Genomic DNA, 27,715 nt, shown 5'->3' with positions numbered 1-27,715 from the left:
CGCGGAGACTGGGTTAGCCCTGTCAAAGTCAACCCAAGAGATCGTCTGCAGTTCACCAGAAGCTCCTGACGTATAACAGCATTTGGGCCGTACTTGATCAACGTTGATATCTCTTCGCGAGCTTGAGATTACTTTTGTCGCAACGAAATTCTGTAGACTCCAATCAGATCCGATTCCCATTCTTCCTTGTTGCTGCATCGTTGTTGCCGAAACATCATGACCGTCAGCAAGAAACAAACTGTCGTTGTTAAACTAAAGCGAAGGGACCGCGATCAGCCTTGGGGCTTTCGTATAGCTGGTGGTGTTGATTTAGGGACACCTATCATCGTCACCCGGGTGAGTTGAAGGTTCTTTCGTGCATATCCGTGCGATTGAGTTTCAAATTTCCTTACATTTCATTTTTTTATTTTTTTTATTTTATTAAAAAAATTGGGGTAAAAAAATCAAATCTGCTCAGTTGCGAAGAATTTTCATCACTACACGATCATTCGTAAGCATGGTAATCATGCACTTTCGTGAGTGATTTTACGTAAAATGCGCCCGTATGTATATACGATATACGAGTATGAATATAGGTGGTATGTATTCGGGTGTTTTACAAAAAAATAATTTACGATTTTTCACCGTGGCATCAGCTGTAAAGTTTGTTCAGCTTAGGAGAAAGATTCTGTCAAAGCGTGAGCGGTCTACGTTATGTGGAAGATCGCGCTCATTTATTTTTCACTTTTTTCACATTTTTTCTGAATTTATGAATAAACACGTTGCAGCACTGCAATCATTATTTCTTTCCTGACATTTATATACGAGCCTGAAATCACGATCCACAACGCAAGAAAATATCAACCGAGAATCTTATTCTCCTAAATTAAAAGTTCATACTAAATTTTAACTATTTTATGAGATATTGAATTAATAATGTAAAATATCGTTTGCTGTACACTTCTCAAACATCAACTGGCGACTTAATATCACAAGTGTGGGTCTTCTTTGTGACGTAAATTGATATTATGATGATGGATGTAAGCAATAAGAAAAAAAAAGATTCATTCACGATACTTCATAAGTTTATAAAAATGTGTAAAAGTGAAAAATCAACTGAGCGCGATCTTCCACGTAACGTAGAATGCTCATCTTTTTACTGAATCTTTCTTTTAACCTAAATGAACTTTTTAGAGGGTGCCCTGATAGAAAATCGCAAATTATGTTTTTTTAAAACACCCTAATATGTATAGTTATGTATGATCAGATTAAATCATAGGTATAACAGGAAGAGCAATACTTGCGAAATTCAGTTGATCGAATGTTAATATTTTTTACGTCGATTGTAATTATATTCATGTAAGTCTTATAAGCTAACGTGTGATATTACGTGGCTTCTTACGTCTGGTAATAAGAAGTAAATATGTTCTAGTTATTATATAGCATAAATGTGCTGGTAGTCGGGCACCATTTTATTTAATGCTTACTATTTGTTTTTTTTTCAATCAGAATTTAGCGTACACTTCCGTAACCGTCAAATGAAATGGGCATGTGCCAAAGAAAGCTCTAGTGTATAAAATGTAGCCTTTCAATTGCGCGCATGAGCCAACGTTATTTTACCGCACTGTTTGGCAAATGAGACGCTTCAGGCACGCTCCTTAGGCTTTGAAAATTTAACTTACCAGCGAGTGTTGGAAAAATTAATTTCCATGATAAAACAACAATCACATTTACTCCGTCAATCGTTGACTTCAGTTAGCACTTGTGAGGATAATATGGTAAACATTGATAGCCACTCACAATCAGCGTAAGACGAATGAAAATTCATTAAACCCGTATGGAACCGATGCGATGTGACGATTTAACGACTCGCGACCTTATTAGCCATAATTGACGTGAGAACAATTGGTCGATCGCTTAACCCAAGACCCACAATTTGAGTTTTGTTTTGTGTTTCAGTCGGAGAATGAAGACCTCCTCAAGGGTGACGTGATAAAGAAAATCGACGACTACGACGCCAGAGATGTGCGTCACGTCGACGCGCAGCATCTCCTCCAAAAGTCTGAATCTGTTAAGCTTGTTGTCGAAAGGTTTGACCCCAGAGTAAACCACCATTACTAACCTTGCCTAAAAATTATTTGAAAATTTTTTTTTTACTACAGCGAATTCCTCCGACTCCTTAATCGTATGATACAATTTCGTAATGCAAATTTTTAACTTCCCTCTACGAATTCATTTATTTTCGCACCATTAATTAAGTTTATAACATTTGTAATACACAATCCGAAGAAATGCGATTGACGATGAGAAGTCACCGCTTAACTTAACATATCACAGAGCTCAAAGTGATAGGAAAACGCGTTTTGGTACATCGTGTGGGTTCACGTTAAAACAGATTTCACATTCGGAAATAACAACGTTTTTAGACGAAGTGCCCATCGCGTCAAATTTTGTTTTCAACGACTAAAAGTGCAAAAAATTTTAAGACAAAGGTGCCGATTCAAAGAAGTAAAATTGACCAATGTGTTTCTACAAAACGGTCAGGCCTAAAAAACTGACAATTGGAGAATTTTCATATCTCAGTGTACGCTATAATATATTCAAATTTCAATATCCGAATCGAAATTTTTACTCCAAAAGGGTGGCTAATGCTTCGTGATCCACCCGTGCATATTAACGTTCGAAAATAATTTACGGAAAAATATTTTTAATATTTATTACACCTGCATATCTACAGATATCAGATACACCTAATTGTACAATACGCGTTATTTAATAAAAAAAAAAGCTGAGAAGAAAAATTTCACAAAATAATAATACTTTTTCAAAATTACAAATTTTTCAATATTTTCTAGTGTTACCAAGAATTTTCTACCAAAGCTTTCGCTAGGTATATATAAAATACAAGACGCGCCGTGTGTTTTGATATAAAGATTGTCAGGGATGGTCGTGTCACAGTGCCAAGGTGATAAAATTTCGTGACATTTAATTGCTGAATCGGCTAAACAGACCGCAGCACGTGTCCAGCCTTGTCTTCATACAGCGATCGGTGGAACGCTATTCCGCCTTGAATAAAAGAAAAAAAATTCTGGCAAGCTTCGAAGATTCGGGTTATTACATCCATGCCTACATTCGCACGGGTTGCCTTATATTCGCGTTGCAAACCGAGTTTGTTCAGCGATAATTCATTCGACTTGTCAACCGCGATACAAAGCCACAAACACAATTAGAGTTTCTGGCGTGTATTGATGTGTGCCAATAACGCAGGCTATCGTGCATGTATAACCCTACAAAATGAAGTAAACTTAAACAAATTAATAACGGTGAATGAAAACGAAATTCAGTTCTGTTTGATTTCTCACAGAACCAAGATACCGCAGCCGACAAAAATATTACCGAAAAGTCCGGTTCCTCCGCCCCTGGCACAAGAGGAATGCAACAGTCGGTATTCAAAGGAATCGTTCGATCTGCCCCACGAACACATGGACGAGGTTCGAGCTGAGCGCCATTATCTTTACCAGGTATAACTCTTTGCAACCTATAAATATACCGTAGGCTTCAATCAAGTATTAGATTACTCAGAGTGATCGTGTTATTCGAACCGCACACTCGGTCTGTATTCGGAACTTTGATGTTTCGAATTGACGGACTCTTCTGGTAAATTACGGGTTTTCCCTGGTTTTTTTTGTTACCCCCACTTTGACGCAGTTGGAAAAAAATTAACGGTTATCTAACGTCGAACCGTCGAGACACTTTTCGCAATTTTTTTTTTAAGCAGTTGTGATTTGAAAACAAATGCGTCGTTAGAACAGTAATTAACCCAATGCTCGAAATCACGGATATTAGTGAGTTTGAATACTTCTTTGTACGATTTGAGAAAAGTTATATTTTTGATTGAAGAAATTTCTAAAGATCCTTGTGTTTCATCTTGTGAGAAATATGAGTCACAACAAACCGCCATGAATTAATTGAAAGCAAAAAACCAATTACAGGTAATTTTGTTACGATTACCGATTGTGAGACGAATGGGGAATAGAACTGATTGTTCAAATATTACGAGACTGAAAGACAGGATTAGCGTGATTATACTGTAAAAAAGACCCTCCATTATTCAGAAATAAACTTAGCCATATTTTTCGATCTCTACACACTTAGGGAATTTTACGGCAATCGTTGGCATAAGTAGTACGGCACGATTGACTTATACCGAAGTATCAGCCTTGGCACAATAAACATTTTATTGGTGATAGTGGTACAAGAATCAAAATTTTATTCCATTTACACTCAGAGAAACGGTTTACTAATTTTAAAGAAAAACATTTGTTTGAAACGTGTTTGTTTTATTGAAGTATAAGATTCTTAAGTAAGTATTACGGGATAGAGGTCTAGTATTGTTAGTGAATTTCAGGATATACTTCAAAATATGTGCTTTTTCAAAGAAAAAAAAATAAAATAATTAATTTCTTTAACAATCGCATATACATGGCTCACGATGTAACAAGTAAACGTATTTATTGGCGCTTCCGGAGAATCTACCTCAAAATAGATTTCATATTCAGAAATATCGAGCTATTTTTTAACAATCGAACTCGTTAGGTTATACTTTTTTCTACCGACAGGAAGTGATAAAAATTCGAAGACAAAGGTCCAATTCGAAAAGGCGATAAAATTGATCAACGTGTTCTTGCAAAACAGCAAGGCCTAAAGACCGAAAAATTAGTGATTTTCTTAATTCACAATCAGTGCAAACTACACGTATTCAAATTTAAGCCAAATCGAAATTTCTACCCTAAAAAGCTTGCCGAAGCTTAATGGATTGGCCCATAGGCGAGAGCATACAGTATAATGTTCTCACCGAGACGACGTTCCAATAAGCTTTTCGTCCCACGCCCACTTCCGGTTTCAAAATGACAGACGCCAACTTTGACGTTTTTCGAAACAACTCACCGAACATCGAACGCCACCTTTCTGCCATTGAAATATGTTTTAACGTATGTCACGTACATGTTCGGATAACAGATCATGTAAAAAGTTTGGCATAGATCTCTGCTGTGATTTCAATGATTTTTTTTTTACCATCGCCCAAATTCTCAACCACGCACACTAACAGCGCAGGAACCGTGCGGTTTTGCTTTTTGGCCAAACTACTTGTTACATACAGTCAACGTATTTTTGTGAGAGTAATTGGCGCACGATTGTCTCGCTCCGATGACTGCAACAATATGAAGAGAAAAAAAATGCTTTTGTTTATTACATTGAAAATATATTGTTCGTGGCATTCGTTATCACGCTTTCCTGTAACGTACCAAACGTGCGACGTGTCTCCGTGAGGGCGCCAAGTGCGAGTGAATATTTTCGTTGGCGAGTCTTCATGGCGGAAAGTCCGCCGAGGCAGCGGTTGTTGCTTTCTATTAATAACACTTTTGCACCGAAACTACCATCGCCACCGCTGTATACCTTCAACCACGTCGCGACATTTACTTAGACATTTTCCGCACCCAACCGACGCAGATTTTGCTCTACGGACACCCACGCACCGTATTGCGCGATGAATGCAGATACCTGATTTACTTCTTGCGCAACAGACGCATCGCGATAATTGACTCTGTACCAACAGCGGAACGGCTCGGTTTCGATTTTTCCTAATCTCTCCTGTCAAATTTGTTTTTTTCGTTTTATTTTTCTCGATATCGGGTAAAATACGCCTTATACTCGATTCAGGTCGTATTAAAGGTTCGCGAACCTTTGATCTGCAGTTAGAGGTCCTCGTGGAAGAAGAAACCTCAAATTGGCTGTAAATTCTCATCCTTGACTTTGTTCTTGGTGCGAATTTACACCCAAGCTGGGTTTCTTTTTTCTCCGAGAGCGACTTTGTAAAGGATCAGGGATTCGAGAATGAAACGAGAAATTTCAGAATCGTTAAGGAAATCGAAGAGAAAACAACGATTAGCTGTTTTTTCAAAATCACACGACAAGCTCACAAGATAAGATCATCACCTTGGCTTACGATCTTTTAAAATGCGCATCTGAACGTCATTCGTATATCATTCGAACCAACAGATGACGGGATTGAAAACGAATTCAAAGATTGTGAAAAAATCTGAAATTCAATCGGAAAGCCTATATGTGAGTCATTACGCGTCTAACCGCACACTTCGTGGGCGAACTTTACATCGATACTTTCAAATTTTATGAAACTTTGTAGAACTTTGTTCGAGATAATTCTCCGATTTTTCTCGAATTTTAGTGTCAATATTTTCGTGGTTTCGCGGGATCGAAAATTAAAAGAAAAAACGACAAAACACTTGCGCACGCTGTTCTTCAAACGCTCGTATTTTCGGACCTATTCATCGTACACGGGCCGGATGGGACTCATTTTAAAGCTAATGAAATTGTCCTTCGGAACATGTATATAAAATTTGAGAGCATCTGCTGGAATTCGTTCGGATCGTAGACAATATGTTCACAAAGTTTCATAAGATTAGAAAATCTAACCATTTTTAAAGTGTCTGAAGTTCGACGTTGGAACGACTCGTATGTATTATTTGTATCTCTTCCAGACGAAACATTTTAAATTTTGTTTAACAATGAAATCTTTTTCTGCGACTCTTATTTCTTGCGGGATATTTGCTTTGAGTGATTAAAATAATCCACCCTGTCAGCAGTAAAATTGGATAAGACACAAATTATTGAAATTTGAAGGCAAGAGGTCGTAAATGGTAATTCAGATTGAGAATATTATATTTCGAGGTAAAACAAAAATTCCTCGGGAAAAAAAAATTATTATTCCCTACCGCAATTCTACGATTACAAAAAATCGATTGCTTCACGCAGAGGCCAAGAATTCGCTGCTATAACCAACTGATTGCACATATTGCTGATTCTTGTTTGATCAATTTCACATCTATTCTCAAGATTTGATTCGTTTAATCCGCGTGTAAATACCCTGTGTCTCTTTCGATCAAGATCAAGCCGCGAGTTCGCCTTCGAATAACTCGCGTTCAACTTAATACGTCGGGAGTCGAAAAGGTTGCACGTGCCAGTCGCTGCTAACTTTAGACGACAGCAGCTACGAAACATCAATAAGTACGTATAATAGAATACTGGGAAAGTTTGGCACCTTCTCATCGGCACTGGATAGGGCCACTTTGCGAGCTCTTCAATTGATTTTTAGCACTTAACAGTACGGTGCACGAAGTTCATTGACTCGATGCTCTTCATCGCTATGTAAAAGCTCGACGCTGTATATTCTATACTCGTCACGCATGTGGCCTAAGAAACGCTGATACTTTGGATCAGTTTCTCCTTTTTCACTTTGAACCATGTATTTGGATTTTTGATCAATAAATGCGACAATGAGGTGACTCAAGTTTCCTAGATCTCTTCTATTTCTACTATTTCTGATATTATTATTAGTCAGAAGGTAGTATAAATACTATCTAATCGTAATTAGAGATTCTCCTGACAAACACACAAACTTTTTCTGTTCGCTTTTCAATAAATAGTCTTTTGCTGTCTGTTTCGGTTTCATTGATACGTGATACGTATTACGTAAAAAACAAAAAGTCAGTTAACGTGTTTCATACGGACATTAATGCGAGTTGCTTAGGTGAAGTATTATTTTCAAAAATCTTCCAAGCAATACTCGAAGCAAAAGACATCGTTGAGTTCAGGAGGAGAAATGTACACTGTAACAAAAATAGAGGATAATTTTATTCAAATGATAGTTTGATTCAAAGATTTGAGCCGGAAATAAAGTCCTACATGCAACAGGGAAATAAAAGTCGATTATTCCCTTGTTGCGTAATGTGCTATTTAGCAACGTGTCAGTCTGTCTATTTGTCTTTCCATCTTGGCAAACTCCGACGACGATCTCGGAAATACTTCGATAAAAAGATTTGAAGTTTACAGGACTTAGATACGTACATGCAATATATCGACACGCAAAGTTACCGTATCACCTTTAATTTTTCACTGACAACCTACGTTATTTATGTCTATTCTCGACTTATTATAAATGGGATGATAAATAATACTTAAACGCAGTGAATTACATCGTTTCTTTGACTTTTATTTCAAATGCACGAGGAATGACCGTCTTTTCTTTTCTAATGTCGCTAAGAGACTGGGGGCTGTTGGGATCCACCGGCGCCTCGGAGGGCTCAAGAGCTTCAGGTTTTGGCGCCTGGGTCGCGACAGCAGCGTGAGATTTGAGCAAAAGCAGATAACGATATACGGTCTAAAGAGCCCTCTGTTTAAGTTTATATTGCCTCACCGGTACTCTCAAAGTCGATTCTGTACATCGATTGATCCTGTATGCTTGACTATCCTCACCTAGCTTCAGTTAAAGAAGCACGTTACCCTCCAAAAGTCTTTACTCTCGGCCTTTTTCGCTGAACCAGAGTCGGTTCCGCCATTACCGAACTTTTTAAACCCTATTTACATGACCGTGTCTCCAACTGTCCTTTTTACTGATTTGAGACAGTCCTTGTTATATTTTGACAGAGCGATTCGAAGTCGGGACAAAGAACGATATTGGAAGTATGCTCTGCAGCAATTATGATCAGACCTTGGCTACGAAAATTGCCTTCGTAAATGATTCAATTTTTACACAAAAATACAACGTTTGCAAGCGACAGATTCCTTACACAGTTACATTTCAATATTGTTGCGAGTTATTAAAAAAGCAGTACCCTTGGACTGGATGAGATCTTTTGAATTTGATTTTCCGCCAATTTTTATGAGATTTTCAGTATACCGATCAAATTTGGCAGCTGAAAGATCTGAGCAAATTCATTCTGCCAGCAACCTTTTTTTTTCAACAATTTCACTGTGAAAAGAAACATTGACATTGCATATTTCCGACAAATGTAACTGAAATTTTTTGTTTCGGACTCAAGAGTTCCAATTCGTCTGTTTTTTTCGGAAACGTGCTATTTGACATCAAATACAATATAAAGTCTCCAGGTTAAAAAATTTGTAGCAAAAAAAAATTTCCTCTCCTCAGAACGCGCAGGTGTTTTGTTTTTTTTTTTTTTTTTTTCTTTTTTCTACTTTGAAATTTATAGGAACCCAAAGTATGGGTGTGACTGAGCAATGTCAAACGAAAATGAAGAGACGATGAACTTTGTGCAAGCGATTGTGCGTTTTTTTTTTGTTACATTGCGTTGATAAATAGTAATATAATTGCACTGAAAAGAATTTTTATAATCAACCACCAAACGATTAGCGTAGTGGATATTCTTCCACCATATTGCATAAAACCAAATTTGGCTGTAAAAGTCATTATTTCAGCTGAACTTCTTTTTTTTAACTTCTTCCAAATTACTATGAAACTTCATAGCAATTCTCCATCCACTATACGAAAAGTCTCGATAAGCAGGGCTTCCCATCGTTGTTTGGAAAGTTGGTAAAAAAAAAAAAAAAAATTCATGGATCTTCCATCGGATTTTGGAATGAAATTTTCACCAGGGTTGCTATTCAAGTTTCTCTATAACTCAAAGCTTTTGACTTCTCATGCGCGGAGAATGTTGGTGTCAATACGACGCAGGCGGGAAATCCGGGCGAGCTGCAAGTGAACTGAAAACGTTGGATATTGGTAGTACCGGCCGCGCTTCGTAACGGTGAACACCTCTCGTGCAGATAAAAAGAAAAACAAAATAAATTTTTGTCATTGTGTGAAGAAATTTCAAATACCATGCCTGCCTACTCCACGACCTACCGTTACACCATTGAACACCATCCGAAGGAGGAAGAGGCTGCCGTTTATTGGGTAGGATCAGTGTCTTACTTGTTCCGTCGACTCTCTTTTTCCACTTGATCGTCTTTTCCCGATCACCTTTTTTAGCATCTCGTTTTTCATACCAGCTGAGTCGTTAAAGTATAGCGTCGATGCTACTATCCTCGAAATTGCACTTTAAAAATCGAAAATACATTCGTTTAGAAATATAAAAATATATCGTAGTATTTTTTACTGCACTTACGTCAACGCGTAGGTTTGCATGTTTTATACAGTGAACGGACGTGAACATACCTTGGTGACTACATCAACCTGAAGAGAGTAAGAGTAAAGTGACAATGGAGGGAAAAGTGATTCTTTTAGTATTTTAATCATTGTGGAGGATGACTTTGAGGTGGCTGATAAACATTTGGGTCGAAAAAATCCGAAGAAAAAAAGAATCTCGTGAATATGAAAAAAAGGGAACTCAGTAAAATAGTTTATAAGGGTTTGAATCTCGTCGGTGAATTTTTGTTTCGTTCCTTTTTCTCGCGCTTGGTTATTTGTAAATAAATCTAAAAGTAGGTGTTCCTTTATTATGAATTCCTCAAAAGTTTATAAAAGTGGAAGTAAAATCTAGTTATATGCATGTAAGCTAAAGACAACTCCAGTCATCTATCGATTTTTGAGATTACGGATCTAACAAAGTTCGGTCCTATTGACTGCAGAGATCTTAAGATTCGATGGCCAATCAGCAGAACAATTTTTACCCCCAAGAACCAAGCGTTTTGTATAAATCGACGCAGTGATTAATTTGACTCTTATTAATTGTACGAACGGTTGTAAGATTCAATGATCATAATTCATACGATGAGAAGATCATTCGACTTTAATTTATTCTTCAGCGATGATTTGCATTGTTTTTTCACTAGTTACACGTTATTCAGTATTTTGTAATACATTTAATCGAGACAAAAACTAAACGATGATAGCTGGACGTTTAGCTTGAAGCATAACCAATGCTATTTTTACGGTAGAAATCTGGGTTAGTAAATCACGAAATACGTGAAACGTGTAAGCAACAGTTTTGCATCCGGCCTTAGCAGCTTCGTAAGATGAATTTTTTTATTCGAATGTGTCCCGATGTTGCGACTTTTCCTCGATGGCTTCAGCGCAGAAACTCAAGTATCGATTTCCCTGATTTAACTTACTTTAAGAAAGGAGAATTTTTAACAAAATGTTGTTATTACGCAATTAGCTACCAGCTGTCAAATGTCAGCTGTTGGATATTGTCTTGTATCGCACTTTATTTCGAGACGTGTCACTATTGGCGAATCTCTTTCAACGATTAAAAGCAAGCCATGAACTAAACAATTCCGTAGATCAATCGGACCAAATGTTCAATGATTGGCATATTAAACGATACTTTAATGATTACCTACAATATGAATGCATTTGCCACTCTAGTTTGATTCTATTTGATTCTCTTATAATTCATCGCCCGTCGTTTCCAGATGCACTCTATACATAAAGAAAAAAAAAAAAATATATTAAAAATCTTTTATTCGCAATTGAATCAATCTTTTATGCCCGGCTAATTATACAAATGAGAAGAAAAGTGTTTGTTTTGGCTTCTACTTTCGACCATAAAGACACTAGCTGATTAATATACGGTAGCCAGCTGTATTTATTTATAGAATTTATCGTTAATCTTGCAATTACATACGTGCATTATTTCTCTTTTTTTTTTCATTTGTTTCACACGACGAGCTGAAATAATCGATTTCCGATGATTTCTTAATGGAAATCCAGGAATGAGCGATTCTGTCGTGAAATCGGACGGTGGTCAGTGTGTGTTATTTTTGCCAGCTGGGGGCCTTCGTCTATTTTGAGAATCACTGTTGCTTACCCTGTAATATTACACTGTTCCTGACCCATTTATAATGAAATTTTCATACGTCGCGATACCGCGCCATTACGCAACGCTTCTAGTTATAAAAAAAAAAATCGGCAAATTTTTCAATTATCATTATAATTTGGCATATATCGGGTGTAAATATCGCAACGCCGTTCCCTCGCCAAACTCTGTACAATTATATGCATACGGAATACCTTACAGTCCAATTGAAGATTTTTCACGATTATTGTTCTTCACAGGAAACCGTACAATTTTTACGGTGTGAAAATATACAAAGAGTTCGTATCTCGTTGGAAATTCGACACGGCAACGGCGGTATTAAAGGAATTGAATAAAAAAAGGAATCCGCGAAACGATCTCGAGCAAATCCCGAAAACTTGTCGAGCCGTAAGAATGTATAAATACGTACCGCGGTGATGTAATACGTGTTCAACCGTATGTATAGACGTACATGACGCGCTTACTTTTTTGTAAACTTCATCACAGAGTAAGATCTCGAACCTTTTCCTGGCTCAGTGACGCGCGAATATACTTACCTGACTACTTGCTTGGAAAAAACTCCTTCGACAAACTGACGGAGAAAACAATAACGATAAAAATGCATACCGTAATATGTTCGTAGAGACAGCGCCGAGCGATCTGCATATATAAATGTGATAAATTCCCCGTCTCTATAGAAAATCGTTTGACGATTCGATTCGCAAAGGTATTTGTGATACGTCATTTGAAATTTCATCGCCAGCTTCCAAATATCAAATGACAGTACAGCCGAGGTGTGAGTGACAATCGTTCCTCGATTAGTAGAGTATATTACGCAGCGAGTGCGTAAAACTTACGCAAGTGTTTCATGCGATATTTTCTGACGTAGTATGCGTAAAATAATTAGATTTCGAGCATCGTTATTACTGCGTAAAATGCAACTTTACACATACCTGTGCGCAAAGTTCGATTCTCCGCACTGTATCGAAAAGTGGCATTTTCCACGTGCTGTGTCAAAAAAACGTTTTTGTTGAATCGAAATGATCGGCCGTTTATACCGTCTTACCGTGGGACTGCGAGGTCTCCCTAAATTTAGTTTGTTTTCATGTTTCCACACTAAGCGGGCATAACTGCCAATATGACACAACAGCAAACCCGTTGCCAAATTTTTACCGCGTAACCTGAGCTCACCACCGTTTTGTGAACATTCAAAAGTAGTTTTCGCATTACACGTTATCATACCTATATATGTATATATATACACACATACATAGGCGTACTAATGTTTACCGTCACGTGAAGGTACATCTATACGAAACCAAAAATTGATAAGCACATCGAGAGTCCATCAAGAACCCCGATGTACATACCTAAGTAAATTTTGAAACAGCAACCGGGTTGCACAAGGCAGCGAATATAATCTTGATGGTTGCAGAATGAACGTTGATCAGTTTTAACCGTTTCTTTTCCTTCGCATCGCAAGCAAAGCACCGAGACGCCGATGCGGCGTACGTCAGTCGTCTGCATGCGTCTCGGCGTCGGATCCTATCAAAGATTTATTTTTGTAACACGCTGCGTGGGCTCGCATCTTGCTTTATTATCGACTCCAGCGGGTCGTCACTTTCGGCTAATTAATTATTCCTGTAGCAGGTATTCGGCAGCCTTTGTTAAATGAAAACGCCCTTTTATTCTTCGCGATATGCCGTCAAATAATTAACGGGTCGTTATACATTGACGCGATGCACCGTAAAGATGTTGCGGGCTTTTTGGCTGTGGTACACGAACGCGTTATAATTTGAGGACAGTGCTAATAAACGGATGTTCAAATAACCGCCACTCTATTTCTACACCCCCTGGCCGACGAATCGTTCTGTGTTCCGATATAGCTTTTTCATACGACTGCTTACTTTTACCCGTAATATTTATCATGATTACATGATTACACAGGGACGTCTGATTATTATACAACAAAAACAAAAAAAAAAAAAAGTCTTGCAACGAAGTATACTTTTGTGTGAAATTTTTATTACGACCAAAATTTCGATGAGTAAGTTTTTCAATTTTAGCCATCACAAGATTTGGTCGAAATTTTCACACATACTTTGGCACGTGAATCACGTTATTGAATAATAATTAAAATAAGATTATTGCTATTATTAAAATATTCGTGAATAATTTTTAGGGAATCGTTTAGCAATTTTTCGCCCTCTTTCAATTTACAATTATATTTGTCAGACGGTACGAGTGATAAAAAAATGATTTTCGAGCATCAACCGATACACATAACACATATATGCAAACCTTCGAAGGTCTGTAATACAATGATTGGTATTTGATGTATTCGACAGCCTTATCGCACAACACCGTTGGTGTTGCCCGGAGCAAAGGTCAAGAAAGACGCACCCCTCGGAGAGTGTTATCTGCGTCATCATCCCAACCCGATGATCAGAGCCGCGCCTCATCATTACGATGCGCCACTGCCTGAGGTGGCAATGAAGCAAAAAGTACGTACTGATTTGGTAAAACGAACAATGTACCGTAAATAATCATCAGTCGATCATTGTTTGTAACATTGTGCAGCGAGTGGTCACCTGATATACGGAAGAACTTTTCCTCGACGCGATTCTATACCTACAGCTATGAGCGAATACATTTTGTGTAAAGAAGTACGGGAGCTACGATATTTGTTAAAAATTGTAGAAGGGGCCTACTTATTTTTATCGCTGCGCAAGCTTCTTGCATTTCAGATGACTTACCACGTATGCACATTGAATATTCGGGTGTAGGTGTTTGGTACACACGGAAATCTTGTTAATAATATGTTATGTATGTGTAATATATTACATAATCCTCTATAGATTTCGAGTTAAACGCATACACCTGCTTACACAATGTTGTAAGAACCCCCCATTATTAATAAATCTTATTGTTAATATCTCGTGTCTATAGTGAGCGATAATTGTTAACTCATAATTCTGAATTCTTGATGTGAAAAGGGATCGAATCATGTCCTGTAAACGTACTTATGTTGTTGTCAGTTGTTGAAGTTGAATGGGTGAGTCAAAATTTAATTTTTTTTTTTTTCTGTTCCTTTTTTCTTTGACAATTTATCGAACCATAATAATGAATCGCGATAACTATAGCTGTTTAACAGCAGTCACCGGTAATCCGAATTGTAAGATAAAATAAAAAATTAAATGTAATGGCAACGCGTATGAAGAGATGCGTGAAAGAGGTGACATGTATCAGCACGCACGTCAATTTGAATATTTATCAGAAATCTTTGCCAGTGTCTTGGTTGTAAAGAAAAATTTTTAATCTTAGAGTGAAAACAGTGGATTTCAGCAGAGACGAGAGGTAATGAAAATAACACGAATAAAAAAAATTATCCTTCTTTTGATGTTACGATCTATGAATATAAATGTTAACTTATTTATACATAAATATACATATATACTTAAGGCTACTAAAAAATTGTGAATAATGAAGAAATAAACGTGGTAATTTATAAACGTTTAATAAAACATCTTCACCAGGTTGCAGAAACAGTGCTGCAGCGAGTGTTGGGACCAAATGATGTTCCAAAGGTTTGAATCATTTTATACAAATCGCTTATCTGCTTAAGACACTGCGCTTTTCAAATACACAATCGTATATAAACGTGTACGTAGATCGATACATGCGTACGAACGGTTGTGTAACTGCAAATGGCGAATCATATAATATTGTACACGTTTTTGGGTTGAATTTCGTTTGCTGGTTTTTCATGGTCGCCAATATTCATCAATTACCTAGGTATATTTTCCCTGTGCCGTTTTTAATTACTTTATTCTCTTCTCTACGTATTATCATTTTCACGAACTCATAATAACTATTTTTACTTGTCATTAATTTTTTCTGGCAAGCATTTAAACGAAAGAAAAACTCCCTTCTGTTTACTTATACCGTAGTTGTCGTACATACCTTTTATCTACCTACTTATCCTACGTATGGTTTTTACTGTGTTCAACTATACATATATGTATATCTTCAGCATCTATATAATACGTGTATGCATATCATTATTATTACCTGCGGCAGTTTTCTAGCACCGCACACACAGCCTTGATGGAAATTTTTCTATGGAATTTATGGAAAAATGTTGCAGGTTTTTCTAAAATTTAATTACCTAACAGTTACTTGTGAATCAGGGCTGTCCGGACTTGTTTGAGAAAAAATCAGTCAATTACAAAATGCTGAAACAAAATTTTACCTCCAGAAATAAGGATTTTCCAATGACAACGTTCGATCGTCTCGATGAAAAAGTTGTATAATTTTCAAAAATTTCAGTCGAAATTAATATTCCTCCTCAAATGCCTGTAATTGTGACAGATTTCAGTCTGAATTTTCCTTCAGACGGTATATCTAAAAAATTCTACAACGGAGTCTCCAAATTGAAATATCCTCGTGAAGCAAATCAGAATGTATATTTGCGACAAGAAACTTTCCGCGAAAAAAATGTTCACCAAGAAAGGAACGCCCTGGATTCGTTCTCTACAGAAAAATGTAATTGAACGTTTATTATTCTACATAGAAAAATACACTGGCTGTACAGGCCTGCAGCACATTCGTAGCGTTTGCCTTTAAAATGATCGTTTGCTAATTCGACCTCTTTTGCTGTAGCAACAAACGACATATTGCAAAAGTTTGACCATCGGAGCAAAGCAGTTAAATTAATGTGCAGGGCTGCACATCGGTATCAATATTACCACAATACTTCATTCTGACTTTGTTATACATATTTAAATGTCTGTAGTCAGGGGTGTGCGATCTATACAAGCCAATAAATGTGTGCAATCATTTTGCATTACATTGACGGAGGATACTTTTCACTAGTGCCGTATGATTTAGCCGGCTTAGCCGTCCAAGACGATTAATTTGGCTAATTAGCTGAAAGTTAGCTTGCTAAAGTAATTAGCTAGCCAAAATAGCTAATCGGCTAATTTTAACCGGCCAAATTTAAAAATGCAGAAAGTCGACAAGCAAATGAATTTTTCATCCTTTGGTTTCAAGCTTCTAGCTAAAATACACGTAAATACACATAAATAGACGTTCGTCACTTAAAATTAGAGAAGTTTTTAAGGGAATCTAATTTTAATATTACTAAATAATGTACTAACTACGGTTGGGGAATAACACGTATTAAATTATTCGAAAATATGTCGAGCTTAGTACTTAAGTGACTTTGAAAAGTTAATCCAAACAAGTATCACGATTTGACGGACGTTAATTTTTATTCTCAGCTCAGCCGATTATCATTGATTGATCAACTTTTCAGGCACCTCGGACAATTGGATGACAATAATTCTGTAAAGTGAAGTGAAGGGTGAAAAATTCATTTGCTTGTTGACTTTCTGCATTTTTAGGTTTTACCGGTTCAAGTTAGCTGATTAGCTAATTGGGCCAGCTAACTTTCAGCTAATTAGCCCAATTAATTAACTGTCTTAACCGGCTAATTTCAGACCGGCTAAATCGTGCAGCACTACTTTTTACCAAGCCTCGTCATTCCTCATCCCTGCCTACGATCGTTATGTTAATGTACTTACTATACCTCTACAGCCTTACATTTTTCATTCTACAATATGTACGTGCAGTTCCCATCATATAATACGAAACCTGCAGCTGGCGTGTGCTTTTTTCAAACGGCATAAAAGTCGAAGAGGTGCTTCCAACTTATCGGCTCGAGATCGTTACCCAAATATTTAACCGTAGAAAAATAAAAAGATATTCACATGGATTGAAATTTCTGGATTGATTGATCGGTTTTTCATCTTCGCATAAATGCAATTTACTAAAGTTACAGTGTAATACAGTAGAGCGTCGATTAATTATCCGAACTGATTGGGGCCCGGTACCTTTCGCAAGTGAGATTCGAAAATTTATGTAACCGAACACCAATATTCCGTAGTAAAAGAAGTACCAGCGTGTTCAAAATTATGAAATATATTTCTTGAAATTCGATCACCGTATCAACAATACATTTTCTCTATTTCCCTTGAACAAAATCACTGATCTGCTTTTGCCTTCAACGAAAGCTCGTTTGTAATGGAATTAAAAATTCACTGCCAAGTCTCGTTTTTGAATGACTTTGAGAACGGGTGAAGACTGCCAGAACCGAACATTCGGATAAAAGACGATTCGGGTTTACTGTATTACCTATTTTGAAACAGGATTTTGTTTGTAAAAATCGATGCCGTGGAATAAGTTACCCTCAATACTGTCGTTTAAGGAAACTATGTAGTTACTAACGAGTGAGAAACGTAAATAAATTTAATTATACCTATCTGGGTAAATAATATCACGAACATATACGTAACATAAATAGATATCTATAAATGTTATTTGGAAGACGTGAAAAATATACGTTCTTTAAAACTTCTGTGAAACAATAATAATTGTGAATAAAAAAAAAAAAAAAACAAATAACGAATACAAAAATTGTGACGTTGAATATATATGTATATATCATTTTGCTCTCGCAATAGATTGTACCGTCTAATAAGACTCTTTCTGCATTAATTTTGTTAAATAGGTTGTTCATAAGCAATTCAATTCCCCTATTGGACTCTACTCCGAACAAAATATCGCAGACACCATCAAATGTCAAACTTCGGCTGTTCCGTAAGTATTATTATTTATTCCAAAATAACAAGAAATAATTATTTAATTCTCAATTAAATAATAGATTTACAATTTCACCGCACAATGTTTAGTAGATCAGTTTAGTAGTAACTAGTAATCATGCCTGCGAGCCTTAACACATATACAGTATGAAAAATAGAGCTTAATTGGGACATTCCAAGTAAAGCAGATCGGTTATCTCCTCGATCTACCTGTTTGCTCATTTTCAAAGTTTGTGGAAAGTTGAATTTTTTCATCAAACTAATTGCAATTGATAATATGTGCAAGTTTTTTCCAAGAATTAATCTCCACGAATAATTTTGGAGCAGCTTCTTTTTTCCATCGTATGTACTTGCGTGTGAAGCTATCGCAGCTTTGTACGAAAATTTGTATTCGACCTCGACCATTAAGAATTAATGTTGAAACAAATATAAAAATGGAGATACATTTTTCTGCGTTTGAAGAATAGGTTGAAATGATAACAACAAACATGTGAACCAAACCTTGGAACAATATTTAATCGCAAAAACAAACGTCGAATTTGTCTGCTATCGGAAAATCGAAATGCAAAATATCAATTCAACCAACATTGTTGACGTGCAAAATAAGAATATGAATATTAGAAAGATCTGTTTCAAATGAAATGTCCCGTCTTTAATACTGTTTAATTAATCGCTTTATTTAAAACGTGACAAGCGCGCGCTGTTGGGGTTATTAATAAATCTGCGTAAACTAACTATTGAATAAATGAATAAACAAATAAATAAACAAACGCATAAGTAAGCTGGCAAAAAAATCTTCAAAACAAATTATTAAAAGCATTGAATTGAATGGAAAGCATCAGTTGTACTAGGAGAGTAGGAGCGTCAGGGGCGTGATTCGTGAAAGTTGGGTGACTACGCTCATTCAATATACGTACATTTTATAATTCATACAATATACAAGCTGTACACGCATGACTGTACAGCTGGCTAACCGTAATTCATACATATACGGATTCGTTTGTTTTTACAGAATTTTCATTGATTTTTCCTTCTTGAAACAAAAACAAGAAATACATCAGCAGGCAAAAATCTTGAAAGAGAAGGCAATGGCTACCTGTTCAAAAAACGTCTGGCCACAGTTCAACAAACCGAATTAGAATCAACCTTTCAGATAAAATACTGGGATTCGCGAGGCCGTCGATCGGCCGAGTCAAGTTAATTATGTAAAATCCCCCACCATGCTCTCTATTGGATCACTAATTCCATGCTTCATTGTTTTTCCCATAAGCCCTACAACCAGTAAAGCATAATTATTCATCACTACGATTGTGACACCGTACAAGAGTGGATAGTTAAAAAATTATCCGTGTCTAGACTCGTCGAAAGACTAACTGAATTCATCTCATTATCATACATGTTACCCTGATCGAATTCGCGCTGGAAGAAAAAAAGATGTACTAGTGTAAAGAACAGGTGGAACGAACAAGATCCATGAAGTTTCTGTGTGAAATTTTCAGCCTTCTTTAGACAGTGCACTGAGCTGAAAAGAAAATCTGAATAACCACGCTGAAAATCACAGCGTGGAATATAATCGTATCGGAGAATAAGCCCGTGGTTCCCACCTGTTCTCTTTATATCACGTATATTTATACTGTTAAGTTTCGCATCCTTGATCGCAACAAAAATAGATGCGTTACAAATTATCAGGAGTCGAGACTGAGAAATATAATTCCATAGTCTGCGGCAGCGTACGATGATGTCTGACAATTAACTAATTAATTCGGGGAGTATCGAGGCGTAGAAAAATATATTGAGATAACCTACAATTAATATTCTTTGATTGTTGATTTCGGGATACGTGATATTCTGCTCGATGAGACTATCTATTAATTCCAATTGGCGACGAAAATCAATTCATCTATTTATTATTTTGCCGTAGTTCGTTGATCGATTATAGAATCTTGAATAGCCCACTTAGGACCACGTCAAGTCATTCTATGTCGGACCAAAAGTTCTCTAAAAATCCAAATTTTTTATAAGCCTCAAGTTTTTCAAACTTATTTTGCCACAAAATAAATACATATATGTGTTTAACGAAAAAAATGTGGCATCCATATTATCGATTTTAAAATACTATTTCGAATTTCAGTTTTGACACATGGACGCGCTCCTTTCATCGTTCTTTGCCAAACACGTGTCTCATTATGTTTTTTTGTGTTGAAGAATGTACAGAAAAACGATTCGGGAAACTTTAAATTATCGATCGATATTTTCCCTGTAAATTATCGTTTTCACATGGAACGACTTGGAATGACTCGTCAGACGTAAAAACGCGACTGAGAAACAGTTTCGTATAATAATATTGATCCGAGATCGGTGATAATTTTCAACGGAAGAAATTTTGGACCCACATTAAATGCATATATTATAGCTCCCTACATGTATGAACAGTTGATGAAAGGAAAGTTTAAAAAAATGATTATAATCATAATAAAATAAATAATATTACGTTTACGTAGTAGTAGTACTGTAGTTGATTGTCAGTGCACGAGAAATAGTAATCAGTTATAATACTTGTTTAACTCGTAACTAGTCTGCATACTTTTACTAACATTTTGAAATTTGTTCATCCTAATTCATTAAATACTGTAACAACGTTTTAGATTTACAGTAACTTAACAATTGCCTTGCTACATCGTTGTCGACCTTGAAATCGATAGGTATCCTTCGAATATAAATGAAATCTAAAGAGGACGCGTTTGTCGAATGTCCAGGTGACATAAGCTAACAAATTATCGAGGAAGGAAAATATTTGACGATAATGCGGATAATGCGAGTAAATAATCTGCGATAAGTCCAGTAGTACGTGGCTCGTTTCAAAAATAAGTTTCCCTGTTTTTTTTCCTTCGAACTAACAACCTTTATTGGGCCCGTTGGACGTGCAAAACTTGTATCGGGGTCTGTTGATAACACAATGAAAATTCAGTGGGTAGGCGAATTTGCAGGTGGCAGCAAATCACTGCAAATATGACCATGGCTCTGATCCGTGTGCCCAATTGCGAAATCTGTGCGGTTATCCGTTTTTCCATTGAAACCTTTGGCGTTTGTGATTCCAACTTGACGTATTCTGAAGGAATTTTAATGGTTCGAAAATTCGAATTAACATTGGAAATTTTGGAAACTTTTGACGGACGATAACGGAAGTCCTCCCCTGATATATTTTATCGTATATTGCTGGACGGACTCCAATCCGAGTCTTACACGTCACAAGCCCGATAAAGATTGTGAGTTGAGAGGACAAAAAATAGAGCAGATTACTTCTGAAATGTCCCTCGCAATCCTCTTTAGAGAAATCAATTTATTTTCGATGCGTTTGAAAAAAAAAAAAACTATAGAGATATAATGACTTGTAAAAAAAAATGTAATACCACAAGGGAATGAGCATGAATTTCCTTAAGAAATTATATCATCTATAACCGAATGGTATTCGGTATACCTGAAAAATTGACAAGTAATGGTATTACAAAGATCGTAAGCACGTGTTATAAGTTTATAAACGCCGACTGCTGATTAGCTTGAAGAGGGGGCCAGTCAAGTATGACCCAAGCAAAAGCGAAGCGTACAAGGCTCTTCAGGAAGAGGCCCTCGGAGATGTTGTACAGGAAGTGAGACAGCCGGCCCGCACCGGGGTTTTCTCGCCACATAAGGCAAACCAAAGCAAGGTAATATCTATGAAGATTAGAGCTAAGGAAGTCGAACTCCGTGGGAAATGGCCGATGTAAGTCGTCCGTGTAATTGCAGCGAGTAGACCGCGATGATTTCACCGAGTGCAGGGCGACCGATGTGATCTGTAATTATTTGGAGTCTTTCACTGGCTGCACTCGGTGCTCACTTGAACAAAATTATAACGTCTATTCGCTGGAATTCTAGGGACGTTTTGGGATCCAGGAGTCCGGCCTTCTTATCTACGTTCTTCACGATAGCAATGTTCATGACGCTATTTCACCTACTTGTAATAATAGTATTCCTTTTTTAGACACGATCTTTAGTGAACGGAATTGCACATTAGTTTCGCAAAAAACGTCAGATTGAGAAACAATCCTACAATCACCTAAGATTCACGTTTTGGCACTCAAATACAAGTTTACAAGTATTTTTAAAAGTAGATGTATGTGAACACAGATCATTTTGTGACCAGGAATTCAAAATAATTGCTGAGCTAATTCGGATGAAGTTTGGTTTCGATACTCTTCTTATTTCCAAGACGTGCCAATTAGATTTCGACACAATCGCACTTCGGTTTTTGGTCGGTTACTACGTCATTTTTTGAGACATTTGAACAAGCTTTGGAATACGATCTTTCAGCATCGAAAAAAATATTGTGATTTCTGTGATTTTTTCCTCTCACGAGTCTGGCTACGAGTTGTTTGTGAGCCAGATTCTAATTAGACCGTTCAACCGATTGGCATGAGATTTGCACGGAACGTTATTCTTATCGTAAAGATGAGCCGACCAGGTTTCCAATCGCACTCGAACGTTCATAAGGGCTAATTTAATTCGATTATTTCATCATCCGCACATCCAAGAAAGCGATGAGCTTTTTGCCTGCAGCTGGCACATTTTGTGAATTAACGCGTTATGGGACTCTTTCGATATTTCCTCCGATATTGGCTTTCAATTATGGATAAACTCGACGGAAACGATGTAACAATAAGAGTGTTGCTCAAATATAATCGAACTGAAATAAAACACGAAGTGCGAATTAGCATCGATTCTTTGACAAAACTTATTAAGGGAAGATTCCGGTGAAATTTTGGCATTACAGAGTTTTTCGTTTTTTAAGCGTCTGAACAACACGTAATCAAAAATTCCTTCCAACCAGATTGAGATTATGGTAGAATGTGTCCTAAAAAAGAATTTCAACCTTCAGCGATGGCAGTGTGTGAAAACTTGTCACTCACTGCTGCACAAAAATGCCTAACTCATATACTTTCATCGCGGAAGATTGAACATTTTTTTCAGGACACATACTACCATAATCTAAATCTTGATAATAGGAATTTTTGATTGTATCTTTTTTACTAATTTTATAAATAAAAGCATTATGTTTTAAAAATTTCGCCACGCCAGCCCCATAAAATAAAACTTTTCATTAGTATAACATAGCGCAAACGTATATAATTGTAAATTAACAACAACAAAAAAACATTTATGCAATATTTTTCAGGTCTACCAGCCTGTTTCCAAGAACTCAGGTGCTGCATACGTAAGTAGATATGTCCACGACAAAAAATTTCAATACATTTTAAGTTTTGAAAAATACAATATCGAAATTATTCGCAGTTATAAGTAATTAGCCAATTATTGAAGATATTTTTTGTAAGTATATAGTTAAGGGTAACAGTATACGAAGGCTTTTCACGTCGGAATCATATTATGTGGACTTTGTTGTAATTCACAAATAATCTAGAAAGCGGATCCACGGAAATGACGGTAAAAAAAAATTACCGACATTATTTTTTCAGACCATTTTTTGAGCTATTAGATCGACTTTTGGACAGGACTTTTCTTTATAAAAAGAAAGGAATATAATAACAATTGAGGCGCTATTCGGTATACGGGTCTAATACTTATTCGGTCGGTATACGGAGAGCTGAGGAATGAATCGCTGCAGTATGGAAAAAAATTCAGCACTTCAACTTCCTGTAGGTATAGGTCCGCGAAAGAAAATCGTAGACACTCGCAAAGAGAATATGCAATCGAAAGCTTGAAGAATTCTGTGTCACTTGCGTTTAATTAGTGATTCGATAGTACCACGAAATCGATATCCTATTTGCAGCCACTTACGTGTTTCAATACATATATTTATAACAAGAAATTCGAAAAATTCGCGACATCTCGGCAGCCCTGAAGTCAAGATGTGAAAGGCCTGATACGTATAATGTTTCCTGCATGGCAAAGCATGAACTGTAAACTCTAGTTGATATAATTCTCCCTAAATTATTGATTACGGTAAAGATTGTTGAACAAGCATGAAACCGAATTGGTATTTTTCAGTTCTCACGCGTAATTTCATCACAATTTTATCCGAAATTTTGTAAATATTTACCCAAAAAGAATCAGTGAAATTCGATTGTATTAGACTTGCTATTTTCGTACATAAACGAACTACGTGAGAGTTTTCTGAATTGAAATTAGATCACAGGTAATATGCGTTGGCGTGACTTTTGACTAATAAATTCGTATGTTTGTCTGATTAAGGCTGGATTGCATAGACGTCCCTTCCCTCTTCCTTTCGTTAAGGATCACGTCAACGACTTCTAATATTATTCACAGATTTGTACGTCACTTTCTGTTACATACCTACATACGTATGATATTTTACACGCATGTAAACATCTAGGTAGAAAACGTACAGCATACAAGAGTGCGATATTTATACGCAATGCATATACATACAAATATTACATACCAATACATGGTGCGGGTTTTGTAATATCTATTTATCGTCAGCAAACTACGCATACCGAACTCGATTCATGGGAAGACTCAAGGGAGAATATTGAATCGCTTAATTTGTGAATACTATTCGAGGGTACATCAAAGACAAGCAATTCTGCTCGGTATTTGTAACAAGTAAATATTTTCTCATTTCAAATCAGGTGGTGCAAAAAGTACATTCATTACAGGTTCGTTGCAGGGAAATTACGGAGCCGTAAAACCTCGAACGGGTTTCTTTTAGTTTGATAATTTATTCTCTGCAGCTGAGTCATCCCGAGTAATAAATACGGGCTTGTTCACTTGATGTTTAGACTTTAGACGAATAAGATGATTGCTGTGTTAACGACATATTTTGAAAACAACCGCTAACTATTGTTCCAATGTTGTGGAACGTAACGAAGTAGCTGCGCAGGTTGAAACCGGAAACGGAAGCCTACAATTTGTTTCAGAGTTTTGAATGGAAATAATCAATTCACAAAAAAATATCGTTTCCAAGCGTACTAGACAAAGAAACGTACCTACAAGTACATGAAGAATAGGTTCTAATTGCTTCAGGTTTTATTTTCATTTACAGATGAAAAACTACAAGGCAAGCTATTAATAAATATCATTATTAGATTATACACAACCATTACAAGTGTCAGAGACAACTATGCAGTTAAAAATAAAACCTGGACAAACAAAAGTAATTGAGTGCTATTTTGTATTGAATATTGAAGATTAAATTCTTCATTAAAAATTTGAGTGTCTTTCTGAAAAACTGTGCTTGATCGTTGTGTGATTTATTGCGATTAATCGTAGATTTCATTGATCGATCAAACGAGCAAAGAATAATTGGAAGCACCGATTAATCAATTAATCGAAAAATGATTAATTGAAAATCTCGATTAATCGATTGATTGAAAGACGATTATTCAAAGTCTACGATTTAGTCGCAGTCCTAATGCCTACATATGTGTGTAACTACGAGTATACAACGTTTAAAAAATTTCAAAACTTTCCAATCGAAAACCAGTAACACTGTTTTGATCAAACAGCTTGTTCGTACGTCATAAATAGAACGCGCCACAACATTGCATGAATCCAACCGTAATAATAATAAAAGCTGAAAAATTCTACTGCGGAATCTGACCTATTATGAAATTTCTGTTTGATTTTAGGTCAACTCCTTAAATGACTCTTCCGAGACGATCCATCAAAGTGGCAGCTTCAAGAGGATTATGTACAGTGTGCTTGGGCAGACTGATTATTAAATTCATTTTGCCGATGTTATACGGTTAACTTATTATTCACCCGAAGACGCATATAACACTTGACTTTATCGAATTACAATGATTAGGAACAAGGAAATGAGGTCCATACCCTCCGACTACTGTAATAGCGTATTGTGAAGTTGCGAATTGAAATATACCTATACTTATAAGTACATCGGTGAATGTACATACATGTTATGATTACTTCCCACAATTATTCAGTTTATTCACTTGCTCATTCGATAACGAACAAACAATTAGAAACACTGGGGGAAAAAATATACCATTAAAATATTACGTGCGATTACGCATACACAGGGATTTATTCGATGTTTCGCACAAGGTATACAGAATACGGTATGTATTGTGAGCCAATTCCTCGATACATCGTATTTATTTTGATTGCCTCCCCATGCTCTTAAATCATTTATTCGATATAATAATATTGAATGCTGTTTCGGCATGTATGTTAAAAGTGTAATTACGCATTGAACACATCCTATTACGCATATATTAGATTATATAATACCATAGTATGTATGATTTTACTGGTCATTCGTCCAAAACTAAAGCTTTCTAAATTGTATATAATACACATATATTTTTTGACATTTATTATGACCAATAAAGGTACTGAGTAAACCAACAGAAGTAAAATCCAAAAATTCCTATAAGTCAGATAAATATAAATATTTTGAAAGGCTTATTTTTATAAAAAAATAAGTAATTTTATCAAATCAAAAAGTCGTCATCTCGGAAATCTTTTTCTCAGTACGGATAGACCGATGATCGAAAAATTTTTTAAAATCATTTCATTAATAAAGAGAGAAGGTTTTCAAGTGATAAATGAAATTTATACTTTTCTCCCATGTTATTTAAATGGGAAATGCATATCTGTGATGAGGGACCTCTTAATTTAAATATGAAGGGCTAATACTTGCAGAGGGTTTTTTTGAGATGCCATACAATCAATTTTTCATTATATCGAGGGAAAAAAAAATAGTCATTTTATTCGACCCACCCTAAGTTACATACTTAATCTGTATTCGTGCTTATATATTATTCCTGATCATTTCTCTTACCAGAAAGTCTCTTCATTTCATTACGCTAAACAATCTCTCGCTCATCTTATACACACCTGACTATCTTCTCTCATTCCCAAAACTCTGATCTTGCACTCTACTTTCTACACTTACGCTTCGGTCTGCTCATTCCGTATTACGTTTCATTTACCTTCTAGGCTTCTAAACTGTACACTTTATCTCTACCTTTCAAAACAATCGACTCACAATAAACATAAAACTGATATTCTAGTCTTATCCATATTTATTCAACCCTACTTCTCGGCTGCCCGATTATACCCGTAATGTAAAGGCGAATATAAACGAACCCGAAATCGCTACATTTCGCAAAGCCTTCCCACAAAAATCCCTGTATACTATGTTCGGCGATAGACCGACTTACTTATGAAATTTGTGACGCTAACCAGCCGCTACTAAGATAAACGTTGAACGGTTCGGCCCTGCATTTACACATTTGCTGCCCGACCTCACGCAGTGAATCCAGGTAATTAAAGTACATATGGAAAATTCCATGCAATTTTATCGAGTTTTTACAGGTGATGAGAGCACATCTAAAACACCCCTGACTTTTTTAACTTCCCACTCGTGTCTGTTCGGAAAAAAATAATACATTATGTAACAAGGGAATAAAGTCGAAGATT

At 36.3% G+C, this 27,715-nt stretch overlaps 1 protein-coding gene across 5 annotated transcripts; it reads left to right on the top strand.

Moving 5' to 3' along the window:
* The first annotated feature begins 45 nt into the window (after positions 1–45).
* On the top strand, positions 46–27,305 carry Zasp66 (PDZ_signaling and DUF4749 domain-containing protein Zasp66). 5 transcript variants are annotated; one of them, XM_046622967.2, is made up of 10 exons: positions 46–336; positions 1,939–2,069; positions 3,344–3,500; positions 13,943–14,098; positions 15,131–15,181; positions 18,166–18,254; positions 21,813–21,960; positions 23,466–23,504; positions 24,500–24,578; positions 25,900–27,305. In XM_046622967.2, exons 1-9 carry the CDS (start codon positions 217–219, stop codon positions 24,560–24,562), a joined length of 954 nt encoding a protein of 317 aa, XP_046478923.1. In that variant the 5' UTR covers positions 46–216; the 3' UTR covers positions 24,563–24,578; positions 25,900–27,305. The 5 variants fall into 5 exon arrangements, with proteins under 5 accessions (XP_046478923.1, XP_046478925.1, XP_046478922.1 ...); XM_046622966.2 differs by lacking the exon at positions 24,500–24,578 and having other exon boundaries at positions 48–336; XM_046622968.2 differs by lacking the exons at positions 46–336; positions 24,500–24,578 and adding an exon at positions 1,674–1,757.
* Positions 27,306–27,715: the final 410 nt, after the last annotated feature.

The sequence above is a fragment of the Neodiprion pinetum genome, chromosome 4 (genome assembly GCF_021155775.2).
Source record: "Neodiprion pinetum isolate iyNeoPine1 chromosome 4, iyNeoPine1.2, whole genome shotgun sequence".
In the NCBI taxonomy this organism is placed as follows: Eukaryota; Metazoa; Arthropoda; class Insecta; order Hymenoptera; family Diprionidae; genus Neodiprion; species Neodiprion pinetum.
The sequence above is the reverse complement of the archived record's forward strand: the minus strand, read 5'-3'. Positions and strand labels throughout refer to the sequence as shown.

Coding starts and splice junctions, on each gene's coding strand:
- Zasp66 (XM_046622966.2), top strand. CDS start 217: ATGACCGTCAGCAAGAAACAAACTGTCGTTGTTAAACTAAAGCGAAGG. Junction 14,099..15,130: donor AGGTGGCAATGAAGCAAAAA/GTACGTACTGAT, acceptor CATCTTCACCAG/GTTGCAGAAACAGTGCTGCA. Junction 21,961..23,465: donor ATAAGGCAAACCAAAGCAAG/GTAATATCTATG, acceptor AATATTTTTCAG/GTCTACCAGCCTGTTTCCAA.